Below are 19,031 nucleotides of genomic sequence, written 5' to 3'. Positions count from 1 at the left end.
AGATCCATGGACAACACAGAACCTTATTCACCAAGGTATTAGTCTGCAACAGAACGGATGGGGACTACTTCCTTGCTATGAAACCTCAATTGTTGTTGAGTATCTCGAGTATAAATTGGGGGAAGTGCCTGCGCTGTCATAAATGAAAAGTGGAGCAGCCCCTGTACAGACAGCATCCCCCGCCCGGTTCCGTGCGTTACATGCCTGTGACCAACTGGGTGGTATTCCCGTTACTGTCACTCCCCATAAAAGCCTCAACATGGTCCAGGGGATTATTTTTCATCGTGACCTCCTCTTGCAGTATGCCGACGATCTCCGCGCCAATTTAGAACAGCGATCCAGAGACAATAGGGTTGTTACGGGTGCCTTCATCTTGGCCTTTGAGGGTGAGTCACTGCCTGAAAAGGTCAAGGTGATGGTTTCCCGCTGTGACGTCGACCCTTACGCCCCTCCCTTATGCAGTGCTGTAAGTGCTGGAAATTCGGCCACATATCTTCTCGCTGCAAATCCAGCGCCACATGTAGAGACTGCAGACGTAGACTGCATCCAAATACTCCACTTGCGCCACCTCCCACTTGTGTCATCTGTGGAGAGCACAACTCACCAGACTGCACTGTACTCCAAAAGGAGCGGAAAATTATGGAGTACAAGATCCTGTACCAGCTGACTTACCAAGAGGCTAAACATAAATTTGAATGATTGCACCCCATTTGGTTGACATCCACATATGCTGCAGCAATGTCGACATCACCCTCTCATGTGCCAGTAGTTCCACACTCCCTGCCACGTACAGTGGGCTCTATGGGCCACCCGAATACTTCCGACCCCTTGGTGGTAGGGGGCATATCGCCTGTTGCTCCCAAAGCACCTACTTCGGGAGCAATACCTTCACCCCCCCCCCCCCCCCTCCAAAAGCTCGGAACATTGGTCTCCTCCTCCAAGCCTCCTCTGGTTGCTCCAGGATGGAAGGGGTCCCTTGGGACCCTCCCTCCAAAGGTCTCTATTAATGCCACCGTGGACAATCACCAGTGGCTGAAGGAGCCATCAGCTGCTGGCCAAAGGGCTTCACGATTTTCCACCATTCCTGAAGGTACTTCGGAGATGCCCTCCCAGTAAGCCCCTACAGAAAACCAAGAGAGCAAGCAAATGAAGAAGTCTACTAAGAAACAGGACACTCCAGTGGCCCTGACGCCACCACTCTCTACCAGTTCTGCATCTGAGCATGAGGTGGAGATTTTAGCATCCACCCAGGACCTGGCTCTCATCGACACCTCATCGACAATGACGATGGATACAAATACTCAACCGGTGGCGGCAGGTAATGCTACAACATAACCTGCCTCCTTGGTCCCTAATACCAGAAAGCGTCGTCCTCCACTGGAACTGCAGCAGTTTTTTTTCTCCCACCTGTCTGAGTTATGTCAACTTTTAAGTGTTACACCTGCTTTTTGCATTGTCCTTCAAGAAGTGTGGTTTGACCGCCGCACTTCATGGCTATCGGGGGTACTACAAAAACCGTCCTGCTTGTGACAGACTGTCAGGTGGTTCAAATGGCTCTGAGCACTATGGGACTTAACATCTGAGGTCATCAGTCCCCTAGACTTAGAACTACTTAAACCTAACTAACCTAAGGACATCACACACATCCATGCCCGAGGCAGGATTCGAACCTGCGACCGTAGCAGTTGCGTGATTCCGTACTGAAGCCCCTAGAACCGCTCGGCCACATCGATCGGCTCTGTCAGGTGGAGTTTGCATTTTGTTGTTACCTCTGTCTGTAGCAAACCTGTGCCCCTTCAAATACCTTTACAAATTATGGCTGTCAGGGTGAGGACAACGTAGAAAATTACCATATGTAATATCTACCTCCCTCCAGATCTCCAGATGGTGACACACCGCCCCATGTACTGGCTGCATCTATTTCGCAACCCCCTGCCCCCCCCCCCCCCAACATTGTCTCCTTCTGGATGATTTTAATGCCCATAACCCTTTGTGGGGAGAAACTAAGGTCACTGGCTGTGACAAAGGTGTTGAGGACCTGCTAACTCAACTCGACCTTTGCCTCCTAAATACAGGCGCCCCCACACATTTCAGTGTGGTACATGGCACATATTCGGTCATTGATCTCTCTGTTTTCAGTCCTGGCCTTCTCCCATCTGTCCACTGGAGAGCACATGACGACTTAATGTGGTAGTGAACAATTTCCAATGTCCCTGCCACAGTGTCCCTCATCTCACCCTGCCTAGGTGGACTCTTCCCAAGGCTGACTGTGACACTTTCACATCCGCTACCACCGTTGAATCTCCGTTGCATGCCACCATCGATGAGGTGATTCACACCATCACTAATACAATCATTGCCACAGACGAATCTGCAATCCCTTGTTCCTCCAATTGCTACTGGCGGAAGTCAGTGCCTTGTTGGTCGCCAGAAATCGCTGTGGCCATTAGGCATCTTAGGTGGGCTCTCCAACATCATAAGCGCCACCCGTCCCTGTAGAATTTAATTGCCTCCAAAGAGCTCCATGACAGGTTCGCCTACTCATCAGACAAAGGAGGCGGGAGTGTTGGGAATGCTATGTCTCCACCATTGGAAGACGATCCTCCCATTCCCAGTTTTGGACAAAGCTCGACCGACTTTACGGCTATCAGACCTCTGTAGGTGTCCCTGGAATTTCCACAAATGGAGCTGTATCTGCTGATCCAGACGTAAACGCGGAGTGTCTTGCTGCGCATTATGCTCACATCTCTGAGTCTGGTAATTATCACCTCACCTTTCGTCTTCTCAAACAGAGGGTAGAATGACAACACCTCTCTTTTGCTCCATGCCACCCTGAACCATATAATGCTCCATTCAGTGCGTGGGACATTCTCAGTGCTCTTTCCGAGTGTCCTGACACATCCCGTGGCCCATACTGCATCCATTCTCAAATGCTGAAACTTTTGTCAGCGGATTCCCAGCGCCACCTCCTTGCCACCTTCAACCGCATCTGGAGCGATGGCGAATTCCCATCACAGTGGCGGGAAAGTATCATCGTCTCAGTGCTAGAGACTGCTGAGTACCCACTAAATGTTGATAGCTAAATGTTGATAGCCTAACTAACGTGCTGTGCAAGCTACTTGAACATGTGGCGAGCCAGTGGTTGTGTTGGCTTCTTGAGTCTTCTGGGCGGTTTTCGCCAAGGACGCTCCACCATCGACAACTTGGTGCACCTGGAATCTGCCATTCGATTGACCTTTTCCTGACGACAACACCTTATTGCCGTCTTTTTCGACACTCCTTGACAACGCCACATAGTCGCTACCCTGTATGAGTGGGGTCTCCAGGGCCTGCTCCCGATCTTTATACAGAACTTTTTGTCGCTCTGCACTTTCAGAGTTCGCGTTGGTGCATCCCACAGTGCAGCCTATACACAAGAGAATGGAGTCCCACAGGGTTCTGTCCTGAGTGCCCCACTCTTTTTAATTCCCTTCAGTGGTCTCACATTAGCAATAGGATCGGCAGTCTCTCCCCTCCTATATGCTGACGATTTTTGTATTTCCTTCACTCGTCTTCTATTGTTGTAGCTGAACGCTGGCTGCGGGGAGCTATATAGAAGGCACAGTGGTGGGTCCTCACTCATGGCTTTCAGTTTTCGGCTGCCAAAACTTGTGTCGTGCACTTGCGTGTGTCTCAGAGAGACGGGTTCATTTTCTGTTATTCTTGCGATCTGCCAGCTCAGACCACCTGCTCTATGGTTTTAATATTTTCCGCTACTTTTGTGGTTTCCGTTTTCCCCTTTTTCGTTAATTTCTTTCGTTTCCCCTTTCGCTGTACTTCCCCATTCCTTTTCCCCCTTTTTAACTCCACAAATTAAATTTGGGTGTTGTTTTACCTTGAACCTTGTTTGCGTCAGGATAAGAGACTGATGACCCTGTAGTATGGTCCCTTTATATCCCAAACCAACCAATCAACCAATCTAAAGCTGTTTTAATCGTGGTAGTTCGATTCTTTAAGAACCGCTGGTTGACTGGTATATTACGAAATGCCTAACCCGGGGCACGATTCGCACTGCTGGATGCCTTCCTAACAGCTCTCAGGGGCAACAAAAATCTAATTTTCAATATTTCAGATAATTATTGACCTAATTTAAGAATTAAAAATCCTTTCGTAATCTAGGCTACTCCTAGCAATACCAGCGCACATTATGAAGGGGGAGGGGGAGAGGGTTACTTTATTACTTTATGCAAAAAACATCAATATCCGTTATTTGTTAATGACTTAACATCAACGACACACATTTTAAACATATTCTGATGCGGAAGTAAGGTCTGGAATCTGGAAGCATCTTTTAACACTCTCTTAGCATTATCAGTGCAATTTCAGTAACGTGTATTGCCACGTAAAAAGATTTAAGAAATGCAAATTTCACAAATTCGTTGTTGTCTTTTACGCACGACTCACTGCGAGCAAACTAGTTAGACTATATTAGTCCATTTGCGTTATTTGAGAGTGAGAATGCTTTACATATAATCTCGGACATCCCCAAAAAATTTTCTCGTAGGAACCCACCATAAAATGATGAAAGGAAAAGAGTTTTTCGCTTTCTACACTTCCAGTGTTCAAAATTTCAGAATCGTGCATGACATTTTAATTGATTACTTACTGAGCACTAATTCTATTCGAAACACAATTTGCAGACTCTATCTGCATAAACAACTGAATGTACCTGCAAAATGATGTCACACTTACAAGTTCAGTAGATATGCCGTCATAAACAGTGAGTTGCGCGAAGAACCAGTTTTTGCTTAAAACGCAGCACAAATTACCCAGACTTTACTCATTCAGTGTTCGATAATGAGAGCATTTAGTGCACTGCAACAAACATTAAACATAATTTCAACCTTTTTCTCAACTCAAATAATCCTGCCTGAGAAGCATCCGCAACTGAGCATTGTAACAGAGGTTGAAAATAACGTTTCAGTTGTAAGGTTCTTTTTATTTTTCAGTATTTAAAACATGACTGGTTTCGGGCTCTTACATCATCAGATATAACTTTGTGCTGTGACTCCGAGCACCGCAGAGCCCTGCACTCCGTGCTTGCTGATGAAACACCGCGTCTTCTACTTGGAGTCACAGCAGCATGATGAACATGTAAGAGCCTGAAACCGGTTGTGTTTTAACTACTGAAAAATAAAATGAACCTTAAAACTGGATGAATAAAAATAAAATACTGACTAATGCTCTAAATGGGTTTAGAAAGGACAGATCCACAGAAACGGCAGTCTACCAATTCATGAAAATGGTTCTAAATGCCTTGGACAAGAACCAATTAAGCTGTGGAATATCCTTAGATTTATCTAAAGCATTTGATTTAATCAGCCATGACTTATTGCTTATGAAACTAGAATGTTATTGGGTCTGGGGACTTGCTTTCAAATGGTTCATGTCTTATCTCTCTGATAGACAACAGAAAGTACAAATATGTCATGAAGGCAAAGAGTATCTTTCAGATTGCAAAAAAACTAGCTATGGTATGCCCCAGGGTTCCGTGTTGGGCCCTCTGTTGTTCTTGGTGTACATAAATGATTTGCCAAACCATCTGACAGTTGCAGGAATGGTGATCTTCGCTGACGACACTAGCATTTTTATAAAATGATACACTGAGGATGACCTACAACAGTGTGTCTCTATGACAATAAATGAGAATGGAAAATGGTTTAGTGATAATGCTTTGATCATAAATAAGGATAAAACAGTATTGTTGAATTTCAGTAATATTAAAAGTAAAGCTAGAAGAAGAGTAAAGGCTGAGTTAGGGAACTATGTTATTGCACAAGCTCCATACACAAAATTCCTCAGTATATGGGTGGATGATCACTTGAGATGGGAAAAGCATCTAAAAGTTTTGAGTAAAAAATTAAGTAAATGCTGCTATGTGCTAAGAATGCATCGGTAATGTTGCAACACCGAATCATTGCTGTTTGCCTATTATGCTTACATGAACAGTTTGCTTAGATATGGTGTGATATTGTGGGGAAATACAGGTACGGCAAAACAAGCTTTCAAACTTCATAAAAGGGCTATTAGAATAATGAAAGGGATTCCTCGCAGAGTGTCATGCAAGGAAATATTTAAAGAATTTAAAATAATGACTTCCTAACTTATACATCTATGAATGTGTATGCTTTCTGAAAACTCATCAGGAATTTTCAACATTAAATAATCAGGTTGAAAACCATGAAACAAGGAACAGGGAAGATTTTCGCGGAGACACCCACAAAGGAGCACTGTACCAAAAAAGTGTAAACTACCAGCTCAAAATACTTTTAAGTGCATTGCCTTCTACAATAAAGAAAATTAAAGAATTTCATAAATTCAAAGTAGATCTTAAACAAATTTTACTAACACACACTTTTTATAGCATTAAAGAATATCTAAATATTGAAAAGTAATATTATTTATATACACTGATAAAAATATTTGTATTTATTATCCAAGTTTTAGAAACAAATTAAAGATAAGAAACTGTATTGTAATTGACTACATCCATACAATGTATATCGTTAACGGATGAATAAAGAGATTGATTGATGGGTATTTTCAACTTCTGCCTATTCTTAACAAACCCCCCCCCCCACATAAATAACAACAGATTTTTAAACATTAACTCCTTTGAAAAGCAATCAGATGCTTGACACTGTTTTCTACATAATTAGTTTGACTCTTTAAAAAATGCTATGACAAACACTGTTTAGTTTCTTTGCAGTATGTGTAACAACTATTCAGGCAACTAGGTATTTTGGTTTTGCAATGTACTAACAAAAATGTACACCACAGGTTTGAAGTGTATTTTTTTCTGCGCGAAGCACAAAAAATTTAAATACATGAAGTCAAATAAAATAAATCTTTGAACATTTTTCCATTTCTTACACACAGCAAGGAATATTTGGACGTCTAGGAGTTTTACTTTTAATAAATTCTGTGGAGATATGCTTGTGCTAAGATCCATCTAATGTATTTTGGAATTGTTTTCACATACGAACATTATGAAGTTGAAGATGGCGTGGCAATGTGTCACTATCAACATACAGGGAGGGCTGGAAATGGAAACTTGGCCGCCTGCGTTTCTACTAGGTACTTACAGATACACAAACGATGCCTGGGCTATGCTTATCTTATGGTTATGTTGATTAGTATGACCCCTCATCTCTGCTGGCGTCCTCAGGCAGTTGACATGATCTTCGTACTTACTGTAAACATTCACTAACCTGACTACTGCAAAGCAACAAGAATGAGTACTAGTGTATTTAAGTAAACAGATCCCCATGCATCGTGCGCATCTTTCCTGCTTGTGAACCATTTGCTGTCCTCTTCTCTCAAACCGTCATTCTTGTTTGAAGTTACCAATATGTCCCTATACACTGAGGTGACAAAAGTCATGGGATACCTCTAAATATTGTGTCGGACTTTTTTTTGCCGGCTTAATGCAGCAGCTCGACGTGGCATGGACAGAAAAGTCGTTAGAAGTTCCCTCCAGAAATATTGAGCCATCCTGCCTCTATAGCAGCCCATAATTTCGAAACTGTTTCCTGTGCAGGATTTTACGTACGACCTTACCTCTCGATTATGTCCCATAAATGTTCGATGGGCCTGATGTCAGGTGATGTGGGTGGCCAGATCATTCAGTCAAATTGTCCAGAACATACTTCAGACCAGTCCTGACGGATTGTGACCTGATGATATTGCGCATTGTCATCCATAAAAATTCCGTCATTGTGTGGGAACATGAAGCCCATGAACGGCTGCAGATGATCTCCAAGAAACCGAACATAACTAATGATAGGTTCAATTGGACCAGAGAACCATTAACACAGCCCACACCATTATGGAGCAACTGCAAACTTGCACAGTGCCTTCTTGACAACTTGGGTCCATGGCTTCGTGGGCTCTGCGCCGCAACGGAACTCTGCCGTCAGCTGTTAGCAACTGAAATTGGGCCTCATCTGACCAGGCCATACTTGTTCCAGTCTTCTAGGGTCCAACCGATTTGATCGCGAGCCTACGAGAGGTGCTGCAGGTAATGTCATGCTGTTAGCAAAGGCACTCGCTGTCGGTCGTCTGCTGCCATCGCCCATTAACGCCACATTTTGCCACTGTCCTAACTTATACATTTGTCGTATCTTCCACATTGATTTCTGTTAGCACTGACAACTATGCAAACGCTGCTGCTCTTGGTCATGAAATGAAGGCCATCGGCCACTGCATTGTCCGGGGTGAGAGGTAATGCCTGAAATGCCTGAAATTTGGTTTCTCAGCATGCTCTTGACACTGTGAAGATCGGAATATTGGATTCCATAACGATTTCCGAAATGGAAAGCCCTATAAATGAGCTCCAGGTATCATTCTGCATTCAAAAGTCTGTTACGTACCATCATGGCACCATAATCATGTCAGAAACCCTTTCGCATTAATCATCTGAGTACACCATGACTTTTGTCACCTCAGTGTACAGTGGAGTCACATTATTATGGCCACCAATTAGTGTAGAGCGAAATCGGGAACATGTACATGTCTGCTCAACAAATCAACGTGATGGATGTGGTAGAAGGAGTGTAACAGTTAATACGGGCTTCTTTTCATTACATTCATATATGGCTCACAGGAAGAGTGATTTATCCCTTTGGAAGTGATACAGAGGTGGCAGTAGTATATTCCTAGAAATATCATTTAAAGCTGGTGCTTGAAACTTCGTAAGTAGACTTTTTTGGGATAGCTTGGGCCTGTCTCCAGACACCTGCCAGTTCAGTTTTTTCAACATTTCTGTGTCAGCCTCACATGGGTCAAACAAATCTGTGACCATTCGTGCTGCACTTCCTTATGTACGTTCAATATCCCTTGTTAGTGCTGTTTGATACGAGCAATATTCTTGGGTGGATTGCACAAGTGTTTTGTAGGGGATCTCCTTTGTAGACTGATTGCATTTCCCTACTATTCTACCAGTGAACTGATGTCTGCCATCTGCTTTATGAGCAACTGAGCCAATGTGATCATATAAATACAAATTGTTACACCCGGGTATTAGTACATGTTGACCAGTTCCAGCTGTGACTAGTTGATATAGTATAGTCGGAGAATTACACTTTTTCCCTCCTCATGAAGTACACAATTTTAAATTAATCAACACCTAAAGCAAGTTGCCAATCTTGTTCCACTTTGAACTCTTTATCAAGCTCTGTCTAAATATTTATACAGCTTTTTTCAGACAGTACTTTATTATAGGTGTTCCGTGCAAGATGCAGGGTGCAGATGAATCTGCATGCACAGTCATGACCAATCAGGGTCGGCAGGGGACCAGATAAATTCATGAAACCATAATTACAGTCCTCAAAACATTGTCAGAAATGTCAGGCACTTATACGTACTACGTTGTTTTCGTGAAAGATTGTGTATATGTTTAGGGAAATGCAGTCATCATTTATAGATCTATACGGTTCACGATGATGTATTCATAATCCTTCAGTAGTATTGATGGCTTTAGAGAATTCCACTTGGGTTTTTGTAGAGTGTTACGCAATGGCCAGCAGATTGTGCGCTCATTGCAGTTGTTGGAGAGATATGATCCTTTACTTTTTCACCTGACACTCAGCCCCTCAAGTACAGTCCATGAAGCCATTATCCAGTATGATTTACACCTCTTGATTGACATCTGCCTGTGCTTGTAAAGCATCAGTGGACTTAAGCCAGTACGCTTCACATTCAGCAATTAACAATTACTTTTGAAATTGGGGTCAAGACATCCCCTTCATATAGCTCTTGAATTATCCTTACTGTGCTTTATTGACTACATCCCAGTCGTCCTAGGAAGTAACATTTCTCGATGATTTACAAGTATGTATTACAGATAACCAGTTTGCCTTTAATATGGTTTTAGTTCCGATAGTACTTATCACGGATGCAGTGACTGTTCTTTTGCATCGGGGTCCCTCATTCTGCAAACTTTACTGAACTTTTGTTCTAGGAATATATCTTACAAAACTGTGGCTCATTCAAACCGTGACCTGATCCACTATACGCTGAGAGACGGAGAGAAAGATTATACCAAAATGCATCTGTGTAGGACATTTGCACCCCTAGTGGTGTATTGTGTTTTGTGGGCATCCACACTGATTTCCACTTCTCTGCTCAGTAATGTGCTTTTGCCATAAGAGCATATGCACCTCTTCAAATTGCAGGGTCTAAACAAGGTGCTGTAATGGCTGCACTAAGATGATGGGGTTTCAGATCCCCTCCTGGTTTTTTCCACAATTGATAAAGGCAAATTCCAGGAAGATACTTTTGAAAGGGCACTGCCAAATTCATTACTTAATCTTCCAACCCAAGCTTGCGATCTTCTCTAGTGATCTTGCCGTCATCGAATGTTAAGGTTATCTTCCTTGCTTTCAAATTGGTGAAAATATGGGGTGATACAAAGTAAAATAAATGCAAAAATATCCTTTTAAATCAGAATAATGTAGCATAAATGTCAATTTCAAGTTTATAGTAGTTAACTTACTTATTTAGTTGAAACCTTGATGTCATTCTTGATGTATAAATGTTTGGAGTACCTTCTCAAAACCCTTCAATATAAGCATCAACATTTCTTCTTACTTGAGCTGCAATATCTTTGTGATAATGAGTTCCCATTTGTCTACTCTAGAAGACTTGCAAGTCTAGACTTTGGGTTTCAAGTAACTCCGCTGGAGGCAGCACAGTAAAATAAATCTTGGTAACCTGGGTGTCAAGGATCAGCGTTGAAAGGCTTGACTAAATGTTGGTACATAATGTTCCTATAAACTATTCTTCCCAGGTCTTACCACTTGGTTTGTGGTTGTTATGTTGTTGAAATGTTATATCTTTGGACACTGATTCAAGATCTTCCACATTCTGGATTTTTAGGAAAACACATCAATAAGAACATGAAAAAATAGCACATCAACATCAGTGTTATTGCAACTTGTAGTGTCTTATACTTACTACTCACCATATCCGAACGGATACTTGACTTAATGGGGAGGTCTTTCGTGTAACTATTTTGAATTTTATGGTGATAAAAAAGTCAATGGTTTCGCCTGTGTACATTATCATTCTAATGGAAATGTTTCCTGTCAGTTATCAAAAACACGTCATCGAAAGCCAAAACACTTTCCATTCATCAGGACCATCTTCGAGCAGATATTGAATAATCATTACGTTTTATTTGCGCAGTTTCAGATCACCATTTAACTTGTGCTGTAGTGAGTGGAGAGATCACTGGATGAGGAGAATGAGGCCTAGTGGAGTAGTAGTGACTCAGAAAGCGAACATAAACTGGAACCTAGGGCACGGCACTATTGTGTCCCCGTCCCATATCGGCGTGTGGGGCACAACACTATTGGTACCACTACCCTTTATGGACACCCCTCTCCAGAAACATATACAGTAATACAGTATATAGAATTTATTCTAGTAATAAATCTAGTTTGTCTTGAAGATTATTTAGTGACCCTCACCAAGTGGCGTCCTTAGTGTCATAGGCCCTCCTTGTTGCTCCTCTCTCCTTCCCCCCGTTTCCCCATTATGCCACTGACCTTCACATCTGTTGGAAAGGCCCAACTGATTTTCTCTGAATAACTTTTTTAGCTGCTCAAAATTATTCCACTCACTTTGCCATGATGAAATGGCATCGTTGTGGAGAAAGACTAGAATCATTATTTTCAGATTCACCACTCTACAACAAAACTTTCTATTCAGTTTCCACTGTACCACATTTTACAATGCCAGTTTTGAACTACGCATAGGTGCTAGGTACTGTGTCATCGGCCTCGGCTGTATGTGCAGTGTTACTTGTCATTTTGTGCTAAAGGTGCTGAGGGCATATGTAAGGATACTGCCTATTACTCTGCTCTACACTGTGCTTGTAGTACGACGTAATATCCACGGCACAGTTTTTTAGTGCTAGCCTGTAGTGTCGTATATGGCCCAGAAGGCAGTAACTAAGCACAACAGGCAAAAAATGTGTCACTCCCAGGAGACCTCATACCAATATACTGTGTAACACTGCCTGTAGCCGTTGTACTGATCTGGCAGGCGCTTAATTCTGAATTGCAGAATAGTCACGTAGATGTAGACTTCAGCAAGAAAGAAAGTCTTAAAGTTTCTTCAGGTATGCCATATGATGATTAGTTTCCAGAGAGCTACCAAATTGGTGAGATGTTGATCTATGAATTTCAAGTGCAGCTATATTTGCTGCTGTGAGCAGTGGCATTTTGCAAGATATCAAACTCGAAATGTCCATTCCGAGCAGTTACCTTGGCAGTGTTTGTTTGGAAATAGTTAATATGGGCCTGTTTCACTATCATGATTTGTATATCAGTCTCGTTAGGGGTCCACTTAACCACATCACACAAATTTTACACCATATACAGTGTTCCAAAGCACCCAGTGTGCTCCTTTAAGTAGGTGACTAATATTTTGTCTGATAAGTGTATGTCTCTATACAGTGCAGTTTTATTGAACTTGTTAGCCATATATAAGTGTGTGCAATAAGCTCTTCTCCAGATGCCACATTACCAACTCACAACGTGAATATTTTCGTGGGCTATACATAGAAGTAAGTTGGTATGATGTAGGAGGTGGTCATAGTGATGTGACTTAGCTGTATTTAACCCCAAAGGCCAGAGACCCGTGTCTGCGGGTAGATGGCAGCTCTGTCTTTACATTTCATATGTGAGAAATGGGTGTTTACAGCTGCAGCTGGAGCCATCTCAAACACCACGAGAAGAAGAAGAAGTCAGTCGACGGTGCTCCTTAAGATCGAGGTGTTTGCCAAGGAGTAGGTTGCCCAGTGAGTACGACCTCTGGTGGTCGATGCCTCGAGGACGGGCTCGAGGCAGAGGCCGCGGCTGCCATCGTCCATCAGGACTGGGCACCCACCGGGGCACTAGCAGGGCGTCTGCGGCTTGTGCCAAGCTGTTGGGGCCCACTGTGCACCCACAGCTACCTCCTGTGGCTCCCAAATTTGATGCCCCTCCTCTTCCTCCATCAATGACAGCGGCACAGCTTGTTCAAAATCAGCCACGACTGCCACCTCCTGCTGAGGAGCATTCGCAGGACTCTAGACTCTTGACTCCTTCATGGTCTGGTGTCTTCAAGTACCACTTAGCGGCAGCGGCAGACATTGGTCAGTTAGTGCAGAGTAAGGGGAGGCGTTCTCATTCTGTTCCAGATTCTGAGAAAGCTAAAGAGCACTTGAGCTTCAACACTGAACTGTTGACTACAAATATTCGTAGGTCTTCTACAGGCAATGAATCGAGTGCCTACACATCTGTGACCCGAAGTCCACAATCCTCTTCTGAGAGCAGTACACAATACTTGGATAACTTTGACTCCCATTCCATGGGAGAACTTGAAAGCAGGAGCTCTAGTACCAATCCTGATGCAGACGTGCAAAGTCAGACAGTATCTGAAGGTACAGCACAAAGTTCTGGTGCTCCTCGTAGCTGGGTGACAGATTCCAAAATCCTTGAAAACAGCTTTGTAAACAAATTCAAATTTATTAACTCTGAAAACCAAGAGAAACCTTTTTTCTCAGACCACAATTCTAATTTTTTGTCCCATTTCACAAGTATTTCAGCTGCGGAAGTGCTTCAGTCTGACAATGAAAACAGTGTAAGTGCCGATGCACTACCTAGTAAACAACAGTGCTTCCATTCTACAGTTCATTTCACATCGTATAATGATGCCACAGGTGATGGAAACTCAGATGTGTACCGTTCCAAAGAGGCTAGCAGTGCAGAAAATGAGATATCATGCATAGGTCAGAGGCTCAGTGTACCGAGGAGTACAGTGTGGGAGTTCGCACCACCATTAGAGTTGCCAACTGTGTGGCCAGTGCCATTTGATAGACCAACCAAACAAAGTGTAGAATTTATTACAAGCGCTAGACCTGACAAAGTGTTACTGGATAATCAGTGTTTGGAACAATATTCAAATATAGCAAGTTGCCAACCAGATTTTACATCACCTTCAAATAATACCAGTAGCATATTTTCTCACCGCAGTGTTTCAAAATGGAGATTCAAGCATCCTCCAAAAAGGTACTTGTCAAAACTAAGGGTTGTAAAGTCAACAAATGTACCACTGAAGAGAAGCCAGACGGTTGTGTGTTCAAATGCATTGACTGCACTAGAGGAATTTTTTTCAGTTTTTTGCAACAGGTGCCACCCTCCTGGCCGCACACATCCTAGAAGTCAGAATAAAATAATTAAGAAAAGGTATCACAAAAAGTACTGGAGTAATCTACATATTTTAAAGAGTAGTAAGCTGTCAAATATTACAGATGAAAATGGAGAAATTAAGTGCTCCTCTTGCCATAGGCTACTTTGGAAGTGCCACAAAAACAAGGACATGTTCAAAATTAAAGAGATGACCCCAAACCACCACGATGCTCTAGGCTCCAACTGTTCAGTGAATGAAACTGGACAGCTCACAAGAATACGAGAGTCAGAAACTGAAGATATAGTGTTGAAAACTACAAAGAAAGTACAAAACCAGTTATCACATTCTTCTGGCAGGGAATGTTCACACATTCCAAGTACTACTGCCGAAGGTGATGGCCCAAAAACTGTGAAAGGTTTTCAACACCTGAATCATAACTTAGACGCTACTTACAAAGTCAAGTTGCAGAAAGTAACGTTTATATTGTGTGTGACTGATGAGAGACAGACTGAGACCATTGTTGAGTCGCAGCGTGTCCAAGTGCCATGCCAGACTGGCAGAGAATTCATGGAAATAATTAACAAGTCAAACCCGTATCCTTACAAAATCTCAGGAATTTTTGGATCAGAAAATGGCATTTCTGCTTGCTTGGAGGACAAAGGTGACCTCAGCAATGAATTCGATTTTGACATAAGCAATTCTGGAGAGCTCACTTTGCCAAGCTATGAAGCACAACTTGTGGTGAGTAAAGATAAAGCTGAAGCTTTGAACCTTGGGGAGAATAGTGTCTTTCTTGCTTTAATGTGCAAACATAGCTCTTGTGCTGAAGGCATCTCACACCGTGACCAAACTACAGAGATGACAGCTTGTAATCACGAAACTGACTCACCGGTCAACATTCCACAAATTCTTGACGACACAAAAGGGCATTCTAATTCAGTCAAGAATATACACAAAGCACCATTTGAGGAAATTTCGTCTAACAGAAACGAAACCATAGGGCATAAAAATAGCTACATTCAGACTAAAGAGATGAAAGCCCTTACTGGTGAAGCTGACCATCACGTTGTAATTCACCAACCAAATGGCTGTACAGGAGGGCAGCTTACTTCCATTCAGAACAGGCACAGTGGAAGCAATCATAAATCATCAGAGAAAATATCATCTAACATGAATGAAACTGTAAGTCATAAGAAGAACAACACTCATACCAAATGGATGACATCGCATCATCATGACTCTTCAGTCGTAATGCCCAAAACAATTCATAACAGGGGAGAGCACCTTAATTCCACCAACAACACACACAGTGAAGGCACTGATGCACAACCAGAAGAAATTTCATCTGTAGTGACTGAAATGTTGGATCATAATAAGAAATCTGCATTAGGCAGCAGACATAATGAAAACGCCAACCTGAATTCCACTGTGGATGCCTGTGAAGAGACAGAGTGTTTTGTCTGCATTAAAGAGGAGGATAAAGTTTCAGTGGCAGGAGACAGCAAGGAAACCTCAGAAGTGGTGAATGCTAACTGGTTGCAGAACACTGATACGTCTTCTAATCACTGTACATGTAGGGAGGAAACTGCTGCTTGTGAAAACACCCATGTACCTTTTGGCAACAGTGTAACAGTGAAGGAGGAGGCAGTAAAGGATGAAGAAGAAGGTTTTGGACCTGACGGAACTTGCAGCTCTTGTTTTATGTGTGCTGAGGAGAAGAAACAGATGCGTCACATGTCAGCGACGATCAATACAGGGACAGTAGTTGTTGCCAACTCATCTTCCATTCTTGCTTGCAAAGATGAATTGGTGGTACAAAGTTGGCAGACTGATAAATCCTCTGCTGGTAGTAGCTCTGACACACACAATGACAGAAATAACTCAAATGGGAAAGTAGAGACATTGCTCGTTCAGTCTTCAAATAGCAGTACTAATGATATTGATCTGTCCATGAGTGACAGTGAAGAACTAAACCAAGGTGTTAATTCTAGCAGGAGCCCTAGGGAAACTGCTGAAGAAGTCTCTGAAGGAAATGAGGACAGGTCACTTAACAGTACAGAGCCTGTAACTGGTCAACAGGTAGAGCCCCCGATGATGGAATTACAGGATTCAGTTAGGCCTCCTGTTTTTGTATATGGTGGCAACAATGATTGTATTGAGGAACAAGTAACAGAACAATTGAATTTACTGTCATCCAATACCACTGAAATTTTTGATCATATGGCAAGTGAGCATGTAGTAGATGAAGTTGTAGATCAGCTTTGTAATATCTTTAGCGAAAATTCTGAAGATTCCTGTACATCAGAAATTCCAATTAATGATACAGTGGGTTCTGTGATGCTCATGCAGAAAGACACTGAATACAGATTGTGCAGCATTCAAGAAGAACTTCCAGAGCTAAATGTACCACATGCAAGTGACAAACAATTTGGAATTACACATGAAGATGGATTCCAACAGAATTGTAATATTTCTTCCGGTAATGAATCTCAAAATTTTGTCATTATCAAAGATGAGGTACATAACCTTACTACTGAAAGTACTGAAGATAGTCAAAATGCAGAAAATGAAATGAATAATAATACATCTTCTGTGATGCAACATGAACAGAATGCAGAATACAGACTGTGCAATTTCCAGGGGGATTTTTGCAGTACCATTCAACCTGTAATTGAACATGATGATAGATACCAACAGCATTATGACACATCTTCCACTAACGAGAGTCATAGCAATCGTATTATCAAATATGAGAGCTCTTCTGACCAGGAATATGGAAGCTGCTTTACAGATTCTGAAACAGGCAGTGATAGTGATGAAAGTGTGAAAATAGTAGCTGAAATTAGGTGTTCAGGAGGTACTTCAAATAATCAGCCTGATGGTAGACTGTTGCATACATCTCCTCTGAGCAGTACTATCAGTGAAGACACTTTTGAGTGTGTAGGTTCTGGGTGTAGCCCAATGTCATCTATGACTGAAATGAAGCACCCTAAAAGTTTTTTTACCAATCAAGTTGATGAAAGACCTGTACCTAAATCACCTCTGAGCAATTTTAATACCAAAGACACTTGCAGTTGCACTTCCACAAAAGACACTTGCAGTTGCACTTCTGCATTAGATAGGATTACAATAAACCATTCAAAAGTTACTTCAAATAACCAACCTGTTGACAATCAGGTGTCCATGTATCCTCAGTACAGCTTAAATTCTGAAGCAACTTGTAAGCCTTTAGATTCTAAATGCATGTCCACTTTAGCTAGGACACTTGACAACTGTGTAGATTGTAATACTACAAGTGCAGCAGAAACAATTCATAGCTTAGAAACTATAGCAGGTTCCCCAGAAATGGAACAGATAAGTGATCGCCCTATTCGTGTTTCCATACCACTCACAAGTATTACAGATCCAGGGCTTCTGGAAAGGCTGGTGTCAGAAAGAAACCGAAGAACAGCAGGTCGTACAGGAGCTTCTCTAATACAAACACCTGAGAAAAGAACTTTGAAAAAATCAAGTGAAGTACTGTGTTCACCTCCATTCAAGATCAAAATGAAGGCTGTAAACAGATATGGTAAGCATTACATTTCATACAGCTACAAAGTTGTCATTCTGCATGGAATTCGTACCTTCTATTTGTTTGTAATAAGATTTAAGTTACTGAGCATACTATTTTTGACTGGTAGTTTGTATTGTATAAAGGAAAGCAGCAATGCACCACATTGAGTGGGTGTTGAGCAGTGGAGAAGCACATAAGAAGTCATATGCACATGTATAGTGTGTGCCTCTCTCTCTCCCCTGTCCCCGCCCCTCTTTCTCTCTCTCTCTCTCTCTCTCTGATGTACAAATTTCTGCAGACCTTTTCTGAACACACCACATACAGCCTGCACATATACAATCTATAGTGTGTTCTCTGAATAAGGACACAAATTTGATAGCTGGACAATATTACTTATTTCTTATGTGCATTGCTGCTGACCAGTGCTTCATCTATATAGTGTTCTTGTTTTTTAATATAATTTTGTATCCTTTGTTTGGGATTTTCCATTAATGTGTAATACTTAAATTTAGTGTTGCTATGCAGCATGTGTAATATTCATGAGTAAATTCAGTTGCTTGTTGTGTCATCACCTTATGATTCTGTCTGCCGAAAATATTTTTTATTTTTATTTTCTTGCACTGTGTAGTTTTATGCATGTAAGAACAGTTAAATATTTTGACTGATTCAACTGCGTGGTCTTGGTGAATCTTTATACTTAATAGGTAACAGTAAAATAATTTTGTTTTCAGGTGGTAACTGGCATACCGCGCTTTTATGATGCTCATGAACTGAGTACTGCATCTTTCAACAAACAGAGCAGAACCAAAAAAAAAAAAAAAAAAAAAAAAAAATTGTAAAGCTTAATTTCTTTTGCATGCTTGTTTTGTCTTTGGAGGTGAAACACTTTCTTGAACACACATGGAATAGATTGTAGAATATTGCTCTGTCAACTGTGCCACTGGCTTTGGAAATCCAGAGGAGTCATGAATTAGGCTGAAAACACTCCTACTGACTATGAGGCATATTTCAAATATTGCCATGTGAACACAGTTTATTTATTCATGTAGCAGATAATTCTGTGTGTTATTTCGATCATTGGTACAACAGTGTAGATGTCTCAATTTCAGTCATAATGCTCATGAAAGAAGACAATGTAGGCATATGTGGACAAAAATGAGTGGGAAATTTATAATCAAGTGTTAATGCTTGTAAAATCACAGAAATATGTCATTGCTGTTTCAGCCCTGACAGTTAAGATGTATTTTAAGGGGTTCTACAC

General features: G+C 41.8%; 1 protein-coding gene across 1 annotated transcript in view; it reads left to right on the top strand.

Moving 5' to 3' along the window:
• LOC126272189 (uncharacterized) overlaps window positions 1-19,031 on the top strand; it is a 160,167-nt gene that overhangs the window by 33,841 nt on the left and 107,295 nt on the right. The window contains exon 2 of the mRNA XM_049974870.1: window positions 12,748-17,785. Within this exon, the coding sequence (XP_049830827.1) occupies window positions 12,868-17,785 (4,918 nt within the window). The 5' untranslated portion in view covers window positions 12,748-12,867. The remainder of the gene's footprint in view (window positions 1-12,747; window positions 17,786-19,031) is intronic.

Source organism: Schistocerca gregaria, chromosome 1 (genome assembly GCF_023897955.1).
Source record: "Schistocerca gregaria isolate iqSchGreg1 chromosome 1, iqSchGreg1.2, whole genome shotgun sequence".
Classification (NCBI taxonomy): Eukaryota; Metazoa; Arthropoda; class Insecta; order Orthoptera; family Acrididae; genus Schistocerca; species Schistocerca gregaria.
Note: the sequence above shows the minus strand (reverse complement) of the source record. Positions and strands in the feature narration are given on the sequence as shown.